The sequence below is a fragment of the Sphaerodactylus townsendi genome, unplaced genomic scaffold, assembly GCF_021028975.2.
Source record: "Sphaerodactylus townsendi isolate TG3544 unplaced genomic scaffold, MPM_Stown_v2.3 scaffold_1616, whole genome shotgun sequence".
NCBI classification, from domain to species: domain Eukaryota; kingdom Metazoa; phylum Chordata; class Lepidosauria; order Squamata; family Sphaerodactylidae; genus Sphaerodactylus; species Sphaerodactylus townsendi.
In genome coordinates, this window is record NW_025950196.1 from 1 (window position 1) to 10,177 (window position 10,177).

The 10,177-nt window shown below is 52.0% G+C and overlaps 1 protein-coding gene across 1 annotated transcript; it reads right to left on the minus strand.

The window, feature by feature from the left end:
- Positions 1–136: 136 nt before the first annotated feature.
- Positions 137–10,011, minus strand: LOC125424963 (piezo-type mechanosensitive ion channel component 1-like; the record flags this gene model as incomplete). The annotated part of the gene is made up of 9 exons (XM_048482406.1): positions 9,801–10,011; positions 8,026–8,197; positions 6,778–6,864; positions 6,517–6,586; positions 4,633–4,733; positions 4,047–4,307; positions 2,653–2,764; positions 1,856–2,034; positions 137–285 (listed from the first exon to the last, which is right to left on the minus strand). Coding segments are annotated over exons 1-9 (1,316 nt in total), but the record flags the coding sequence as incomplete, so codon positions are not given.
- Positions 10,012–10,177: the final 166 nt, after the last annotated feature.

Here is a 10,177-nt window from a genome sequence, read left to right on the forward strand (position 1 = left end):
GGGGGGAAGCGGAAGGAGAGGTGGCTGCTGGAGGAAGAGATCCAGAGAGATCCCACACTCTGAGCTCCTCTGAAGTGGGGAGCCCCTTCCCCTCGCGACTGTGTGGCGAGCGGCCTGACGCCACGGCTGCACTCACTGCTCATTGGTGAACCCGGTGAAGTTGTGCCAGTACATGGGGAAGTCCTCAAACTGGAAGGTGTAAACCGCAATGAGCACCAACATGGTGTAGGCCACCACAAACCACCAGAAAATCTTGAGGAGTTTTCGCCAGAGGCTGTAGTACACCTGCAGAAGCGACAGGTTAGCATAAGCATAAGCATAAGCATTTTATTGTCATTGTGCACGCACAACGAAATTTACAGCAGCATTCCTCGATGCACACAATTTCAGACTCACACATCATCCTCACTTTCCCTTCCTCCACCCATCCCTACACAGCCCCAAACACATCAATACGAAGCCGCAGAGTTTAGCATCGCCACAGCTCTGGAGTAGAAGCTGTCTCTAAGCCTCTTTGTCCTAGTTTTGAGGGCCCTGTATCGTCTGCCGGATGGTCACAGTTCAAAGAGAGAGTGTGCTGGATGAGACAGGTCCCTCAGAATATTTTGGGCTTTATTTAGGCTTCGGGAATGATAGAGTTCTTCCAAGGAGGGGAGAGGGCAGCCGATAATCCTTTGTGCAGTGGTGATCACCCTTTGGAGTGCCTTCCTATCTGCCACTGTGCAACTGGAGAACCATACACAGATGCAGTAGGTTAATACACTCTCTATAGCACAGAGGAGAAAGGACACCAGAAGTTCTCCATCCAGTTGTTGCTTCCTTAAAAGTCTCAGGCTGATTCCGCATGGGCCAAAAACAGCAGTGTGAAAACAGTGTGAAAATGGTGTAAAAGGGTTTAAAATGGTGTAAAAGGGTTTATACTGTTTTCACACCATTTTCACACCGCTGTTTTTGGCCCATGCGGAATCAGCCTCAGATAGTACAGTCTTTGCTGGGCTTTCTTAGGAGACGCATGAAGCTGCCCGACACTGAACCAGATCCACAGTCCCTCATGGCTGCTATTTTCTGCTCAGAATGGAAGCGGCTCTCCAGGATCTGGGGCTTTCACATCACTGGCCTGATACTTTTTAAATTGGAGCTACTTGTAACCTTTTGCATGCCAAACAGAGGCTCTACCACTGAGCCGCGGCCTCACCCCCAAACTGATCCTCAGCCCGTTAGTCCAGTGGCTCTCCAAGGTCTCAGAGGTCTTTCACCTACTGCCTGGTCCTTTTAACTGGAGATTCCGGGAACTGAACCCGTGACCTTCTGCATGCTCTACCACTGAGCCACAGTCCCTCCCCAAAAGTCTGGGTCACCCCTACTGAGCAGAAGCTGCATCTCTGGACTTGCTTCGGGCAGGACATCAAAAGGGCCTTTGAGGGCTCCAGTGGCAGCATGTGTGGTTTTGCAATTTCCCATTTTATTCTCACAACAACCCTGTGAGGTAGGTGAGACTGACAGAGGTCCTGGCTGAAGGTCAACTAACAAGCTTTATGACAGATGAGGAGGGTTGAACCGATCCCATTCAGGAACTCGAAGAACCACCATACTAGCTCTCGATACAACAATCACAAACAGCCCTTTGGCTGCCCAGGGATGAATAGAAAGCTCTGGAAATACGGCATCCAGGCTGGAGTCTACTTGACCCTCACAGGCCAACAAGATTTTGGGGATATTTGTGTTTGAGAATCAAAGCTCCTTTGGAGTGTGGGCATGAAGGAAGTCTGCATTTCGGCTTGGCTCCCCCATTCTGTGAGGTCCCTCCCTCCCTCACGCCCTGCCCTGCCCTCTTGTAGCCAGCCAGCCCTCTCACCTGGAAGACAGTGAGGCAGAGGAGGAACAGCAGCATGTAGACAATCTTGTAGACCACCAGGCGCCCCGCAAAGCTGACAACGATGAACATGCCGGCGCAGACCAGGATCCAGAACTTGGCATAGAAGCCCGTCACGTAAGCCCCCAGAATCTTCAGCATATCCCTCTTGCGGTCCAGCCCTGCAGGGGGAGAAAGGCCGGCTGAGCATCCTGAACCCCTCCTGTTCTGACCCAGCATGATCCTCAGCAAGTGCCCAGAAACCCCAAAAAACCTAGAGGAAGGAGAATACGGAGCTTCCTGCAGCAAACCCTCTTGAGTCTGCAGAGGGGACAGAAAACCCAAAACTCTTCTCCCACTCTGGGCCCCTACAGCTCCCAGGATCACCACAGCTGGAACTCAGAGCTGGAGGAACAGACACGGGGAAATGTGCCTCAACTGGGACACATCTGGAGCACCCTCCCAGAGCTTTCTAGGTTTCACGCTGCCCATCATCCCTTCAAGACTGGAAATTCTAGCACACAGTGGCAAGGGCTGAGGTCCAGCTGTGATTACTAGCCCATCAGGGAAAGGCATCTGCACATGCTCAGAGGTACTCTCAAAATGTCAGCTCAACTCAGGACCCAGGGAATTGCCTTGGAATGGTCAGTCATATGCAACGCCTTGCTGAAACGAAGCAGGTGAACTGTTGAGCACCAGTCTGGATGGGAGAGCCTCAAGAACCCCGTGCAAGCCAGACAGGCGGACGTGACATGACCCCAAAAGCCCAGGCCTGCCACCCTCCCCTGATCCCAGCTCACCGGAGTCTGCCACGGTCACCTCCACCAAGGGGGTGGGCGGGGGCTTCTTCTTGAGCAACTTTTCCTTCACAAACTGCCGCAGCAGGAGCCAGAAAGTCAGAGTGTAAAGGAGCTGCAAACAAACCGGGGGTGGGGTGTGTCAGGGATACCATATCATGGAGATACACTTCTGCAAGGAAGCAAATCTTTGCCCCAGAAAGCAGTGTGGGGAATGCGTGCGCATCACAAGTGTGAGAACCCAGAAACCACCAAGGAGGAAACCGTCCTGCCGAAAGGAAACCTCCTCTTCTACCAGACGTCGTGTTACTGTGGTCTGCACTGTCTCTCCCTCTCCTCTAAGAAAATTTATACAAGCAGACACAATAAAACTTGGCTTGCTCAAACTGTGTGGTGCATGTAACAAACTCTGGCAAATCCTGGTTGGTGTGTAAACTTTGGTTTGACTGCTTTTTGGCTTAGTTCTGTTTTCCATGAGGAAGGATTGCTTCCCTGTATAGCTGTCTCTGTGGGCATGGTGTTAACAAACTGCAGTTATGACTGCAGACACTGCAACAGACCACAATTAGTCCTAAGAGTGTCGCACCAAGGAGCTACAACCAGTGGTGGGATCCAAAAATTTTAGTAACAGGTTCCCATGGTGGTGGGATTCAAACTGTGGCGTAGCGCCAATGGGGGCGTGGCTGGGCATTCTGGGGGCGGGGCATTCCTGGGTGGGGCTGTGGCAAGGACGCAGCTGCTGCGCTGGTCCTTGGGCGGGAAACAAATGCACGCAGGCGCAGGCTGCCATGCACGCCGGTGCACCTCCTGCTAGACTGCTTCAAGTTCTGCGTGCTACTGCTGAGAGGAGGGGCGTAACTAAGGCAAAAATCACATGGCAAAATAACCAATTAGTAACCTCCTCTCGGCACACACAAATAATTAGTAACCTACTCTCGGGAACCTGTGAGAATCTGCTGGATCCCACTTCTGGCTACAACCCCTCATTTGAAATCCTGGCCTGATGCCAGCCAACAAGAAGAAGAGGAGTTTGGATTTATACCGCACTTTTCTCCTTCCCTTCCTCTCCCCGCAGCAGACACCTTGTGAGGTAGGTGGGGCTAAGAGAGTTCAGAGAGCTCAAGGTCACCCAGCAAGAATGTAGGAGTGCGGAAACACATCTGGATCACCAGATAAGAGTCTGCTGCTCATGTGGAGGAGTGGAGAATCAAACCTGGTTCACCAGATTAGAGTCTGCTGTGCTGAACCACGCTTAACCACTACACAGCTTCCAGTTTGCTGAACCGCCCTCACTGAGGCATCACGACTGACCAGGGTTTGAACTGACCCTGGGTTACTGCAACATCTGAACGCATCCAGAAGGCCGAGCCAGGGAGGCCAGGCAGACACAAACTCACCTGGGCTCCGAGGGATAAGCAGGGGTACTTGTGGCGTGCCAGGCCCAGCTGCTCCAGCCGCATGAAGCCGACTTTGGTGGGCAGCTCCTTTTCCAAGTCCATGCCCCAGATGTACTGCAAGCTGCAGAGGGCGATCCCGTAGAGGAGGATGAAGGGGGAGCAGAGCATGGCGAAATGGTGCCTGTTCCGCACAATCCAGATGAGGCATGCCCAGAGCAGCAGCACGAATGTCAGCCAGCTGTGGTAGGTGATGCTCCAGACCTGGGAGGGGAAGCAGAGGTAGGTGGTGACTGGAGACAGGACTTCCTAGGTCCGTGGTGGTGAACCTTTGGCACTCCAGATGTTATGGACCAGGGGCCAATTGGCCATGCTGGCAGGGGCTGATGAGAACTGTAGTCCTTAACATCTGGAGTGCCAAAGGTTCGCCACCACTGTCCTAGGTCATGCAGGAGAAGATGATAACCCTCAAGTAACAGAACTGGGAAACAACCCCCCAGCCTGCTTTCCAACCCTTGCCTTCCAGCTCCCTGGGGCCCACACTGAGGAGTCCTCCCCGGAGACATCCAGCGTGGCTCCCGCCTCTTACCATCATGGCGATGAGGGCACAGATGTAACTCTGGGTCATGACCTTGTGGCCCAACAACTGCAGCAGCTGCTTCTCCTTCCGCCGTTCTCGTTTTCTGCCAGCTGCAAAGGAGAAATGAAGAAGAGTTTGGATTTATATCCCCCCTTTCTCTCCTGCAGGAGACTCAAAGGGGCTGACAATCTCCTTGCCCTTCCCCCCTCACAACAAACACCCTGTGAGGTGGGTGGGGCTGAGAGAGCTCCAAGAAGCTGTGACTAGCCCCAGGTCACCCAGCTGGCGTGTGTGGGAGTGCCCAGGCTAATCTGAATTCCCCAGATAAGCCTCCACAGCTCAGGCGGCAGAGCTGGGAATCAAACCCGGTTCCTCCAGATTAGATACACGAGCTCTTCACCTCCTAGGCCACTGCTGAAGAACTTTTCCCATCTCCTCGAGGCAGAACAGCTGGGGGAGAAGTGTTTGCTCACACCTGGGCTAATCCTGCTCTCTCCCTCCCCCCAAAACAAGCAAATTCCTCTAACCCGCTCCCTCAAACACTGTTCCTCCCCTGAGTAAAGCACCCAACTCTAGCCGTTGCAGGCAGGGGAGGAACAGGGCAATTGTCCACAGTCCTCTCCTCGAGGAGATGCCTGGCTAGATCCAGAGTTGGAAAAAAACAGACGCTTCTTGGCCATCTGGTTCAAAAGATCCTTTTCTCCAGCTTCTTGGGAAGGCCGTGCGACCCAAAGATCTGCCTGCCCTAAAAGTCTGGTCCTAGGCCAGAGGCCTAGGGAAGCTTATGAGTGGGGCTGGATAGGGTGAGCTCTTCCTACCCATAGCTGCTGCCAGTATTGGATTCCCTGGAGGTACACTGCTTCTGAATAGGGAAGCTCTATACAGATATTATGACTAACGATCCCTCATTGACTGAGACTCCACAAATTTGTCTAACCCTTTAAAAAAAAGCCATATAAATTAGTGATTCTTACTGTGTCCCAAGTCAGTGAATTTCACTGGTTAGTAATTTATAGCGTGGATTCTGACTGGGATCTACCGCCAAGTGCTTTCACCAGGTGCCTCAAGAGCTCACCCTTGGTACGGGCGAGGCACTGTGCAATGGGGGATCCCGGCCTCCCATCAGAGCACCCTCTGCCTTCAGAACCAGACTCTCACAGCTAGTCTCATTTTGCTGGGCTCGATGCACAAAACTGTATATGCAAAGGTGTACTCAGTCATAATCGGTGACTACAATGCAGGCATTTAACCACAAGGAGGCAGCATGACCCCATGCCAAGCCAGGTCTAATGCCAAGGCAGTAGAATGCCAGGTGGGTTTTGTACCCAGCAATATCCCCTGCCTACGATTGCTGTTGCAAGGAGTCTGCAGTAGAAGTTTCAGGCAGTCCTCCTTTGGCCCTGCTTTCCTTCCCCTTTACTACAGAAGTCGGAAAAGCCCACAATTACACACAGGGTGCTGGATGCAGTAAAATGCTCTCCCGGCCAAAGACCTGGACAGTGGACTTGACTTTTATTCTGGGCCTGACGGATGGTCTTATTTTGTTTGGTCGAGTTGAGAGAAGTGTGCTTGTCGTCTATGGTGTTGGATTGCCTGGGGTTGCCAACTCTGGGTTGAAAAATTCCTGGAGACTTGAGGGTGAAACTTGGGGGGAGGGCAGTTTTTAGAGAGAGGGGGAAACCCAGTGGCACATAATCTCAATTCTGGGGAAATTTCAGGTCTTCCGGGACCCTAGTTGACTACACCCCCCCCCCCCATTTTCTGATCCTAATTATTGCCAGGTGCTGTCAATTTGTCTACACCTCCCGCGGTCTTGACAATTATTCAGGCAAGGGAGAGAGGGGCAGCAGGCGCTGTAGCCTCCGCGCAGCACTGCAGCATCACAACCCTCACCTGGTGGGCCGGCTTCTCCAATCACGTGCACCGTGCAGTTCTCAGGGTCAGCTGCGGGAGCCAGCATTGGCTGCAAAGGTGGTGGGCGGGGACCAGCGGAGGGAGACAAGAGCACAGAGACATCCACTGTGAGCAAAAACCTGGGCAACTCAGCCAGCAGTTCAGACCCCGCCCCTTCCCACCACAGAGACACCAGCAGACAGAGGTGGCGGTGGCATTTCTGTCCCCCAGCTGGCCCAGAGATGTTCTGTGGTGCCTCACCTTAGCATCTTCAGCCAGGCCCTCCTGCTCCCGGGGCCAATTCTCCAGCTCCAGCAACTCCGATGTTGAATCAGGAATGTCCCTCCGCTTGTGTGTTTGCAATTGGAGGTGAGAAAGGAAGATGACATCAGAACTCTGGAGAGTGATGGGATGGGTTCCAGAAGCCCTCTCCTGACCCCCATCCCCCGCCAGAGACCAGACCTCTTTCCTTTGACAGGCAGAAGCTGGGCTTCCCTTACCTGGTTTGGGTAAAGGAGCTTGGTTATGGCCACAGGTGTGAGCCAAAGGGGTCTTAACCCACAATTCGTGCTTGCAGGACACTCCAGTTGTATCCCAGACCAGCCAACCTTGCACTGAATGACTGGCTTTGTGGCTGGTTGTCTCTTTCGCCAATTCTACTAATGAGCTCCCCCCACCCCTTTTGCTGGTCACTTTGGGTCTTCAGTAGAGACAGAAATAGCTACAAACCAACAGACAAATAAACGTTTCTAGGCTGTTAGCTGCTGTGAAGTCAGCTTGACCAGGAAAAGGCAGGGCATAAAATTAAAAGAATGAATATGGGTGGGTAGGTGGGTGGATTTCCAGTGATTTTGGATTGTGGTAGAATCCCACCCCCACTTAAACTTATGGGGGCAACCCTTTTAAATCATCAAAAACATACATACGTATTGTTCATTTTTTCTGCTTTTAAAATTAGGAATTTGAAAATATCATCTAAACTCAGGTGTTGACATTTTTCTTTCCATAAATGTGGGACCTGTTTTTTGACTCACCCACATGCTTCAGCACACAGAGGCTTGGGTTTCTTAACAGGAACATAAAGCTCTTTTGGTGAGAGCTCCTTGCATTTCATATGGGTCTCTGTGATTGTTACAACAGCCCTGCCAGTAGGCTTCCATTATTATGCAGATGGTTAGAGCCCACCAGGTCAAAGAGAACCCCTGGCCTGAAGTCCCCCGTCCCCCCCGCCATTCATGGTGACACAGAGAGATCTGACCCTGAGTTGATAAACCTTTGACCAATACAGAATAGTGCTTGTGTGCAAACTCCGCCCCCAAATTTTCCATTTTTTTCACTTGTTTGTTAATGAATCTCTGCACACCAGCTGTGCACTGGGGCTGCTCCTGTCCAAGGCCGTCCTTTGCCAGATCACGGTCCAGGGTTGGCATTTTTTAATCCACGCATAGCAAATGCCTAGAAAAGGCGCTCAGGCTGAGCTCAACAGAGCGACGCAGCCAGACTCCTCACCTGGTCATGGGAATGGGACCTGCTGAGCTTCACCAGGGTAGCCAAGACATAATAGAGCACCAGCAGAATCCCCGGGTTGGCATACACAGGCCACGGGAGGTCAACGTTGAGGAGCAGCGTGTTGGGCCTGCTGCAGGCCTCAAACTGGATGATGTCCTTCAAGCCAAACAAACTTCAGGGAAGATGAAAGAAGACTGCGTTAGAGGACAGCGGTGCTGCAGATCTGAAACCACTTAGGGTGTTGTGGTTTTTCCGGGTTGTACGGTCATGTCCCAGTAGCATTTTCTCGTGACTTTTCGCCTGCACCTGTGGCTGACATCTTCAGAGGATCCTCTGTGTATCTTTCAGGTTCCTCAAGCCCAGTTCTGGAGCACAAGAACTGCAAAGTTTATATGCTGCGGATGGCAGGGAGCAGCATATTCAGGCACAGGGACAACCTCCTTGAAGCTAAATGTCTCATTTGCAAAGAGTCACAGATCAGGGTGCAAGAGAAAAGGCAGGGAACCACCTCTTACTGGCTGGGAAAGGACAGACTTTCTCACGGGAAACCAACAGAGGAAGAGAAAGGTGAGCAACACCTGCCATTCTTCTTCCAGGGGCACAAAAGCTGGGCCAGGCAGGTTCAAAGAGGTCTCTGCTTTGATCCCAAGCGAGCTTTCAGAGACAGAAATCCCCTCCTCCATTTGCAGACAGGGGTGCTTAGAGAGGCATTCTATCCGTGGGGGATCTGCCCAGTCAATCTGGGGCAAAGCAACTCCCACAACGGGAAGAAATTGAGCCGGGGAGGGGAAACAGGATGGCCAACAAAGCTCAGAGGATAAAGAGGTCCCGAGACTCCCCCACCTTCCCATTCACAGACTTCTCAAGTTTCAAAGAGTTTGGAGAGAGAAAGGAGATGAGCCGAGGGAGGGGTCTCACAAGTCATCCCAGACTCTCCCTTCCTGCCTGGGGTGGGAGGAGGGGGCAGTGAAGGGCCGGGCAATGGGGGCCCCAGAATGAATTCTGCACCCCAACCGGCCCTGGGCCAGGATCAGACTTCCAAATCCCCTCTGCCATGAAAGCTCCTTATTGGGCCAGACACAGGCTCTCAGTCTAACCTACCTCACAGGGTTGTTGTGAGAATAAAACAGAGGAGAGGAGGAGGTTATAAGCCACTTTGGGGAGAAAGGCAGGGTAAAAAATGAAGGAATTAAGATAAAACAAACCAACGGCTTCAGCTGCAGAGTATCTGCATAGCTGGAAAGAGAGAGGGAAGCACACAGAATCCAGGCAATATCCATCCCCACCAAGAATCACTGGCAACACCCAGAACTGTGTAGAAGGAGCTCTAAAGAGGTGGATGGAAGCCTCTGGAAGTTATGGCCTTTAAAAAAAAAGATGGGGGGTGGGGGCTCAAAGCTGTTGGAAAGTAGCTTTCTCTCTGCTCAACTCCAGAAAGGGGTTAGGTATGAAGGCACTTTGCACAGGCAAAGAGGGATTTGGGATTTCTGATATAAATACAAGGGTGTTATTTGATTATAACTGGGAGGTTTTATTGGCACTTTAAAACTATTTAAAGAACTAACTGCCATCTGGAGTAGGATATAATGTTTTGATCCTGCTTTTAACTTTGTTAATTGTTTTTACTGGTGGATTTTTTTGGGGGACTTTGTTAGCCATTCTGAGCTGGGCCATTCGGTCGGGAAGAGTTGGGATATCAAATCTAATAAAACAATAAACAAACAAATAATTCCCTCCCCCCCCCTTTCCAAAGCAATTACAAGCAGACCCCTTACCGTGCCCACAGATCCGGGGGTGGGAGGGTCTCTTGCATAAAGGGGGTCTGGTAGCCATATAGGCAGATGAGGTGACCTCCAGCAAAGACGTCCACGATGACACACAAGACGTTGAAGCCCACCTGGCTGATGGGAAAGTGGCAGGCCCACCAAGTGCAGATCCCCACGAAGACCAGGAAATACATGCTGGAGAAGGCGGATGGCAGCGTGATCCCTGGGGTGGGGATGGGGCGGCAAGAAGGAGGCCGGTGGGGTTAGTGGAGCATGGGAAACTCAGCCGAGGAAACTATAAACAGTGGTGGCGAACCTTTGGCACTCCAGATGTTATGGACTACAATTCCCATCAGCCCCTGCCAGCATGGCCAATTGGCCATGCT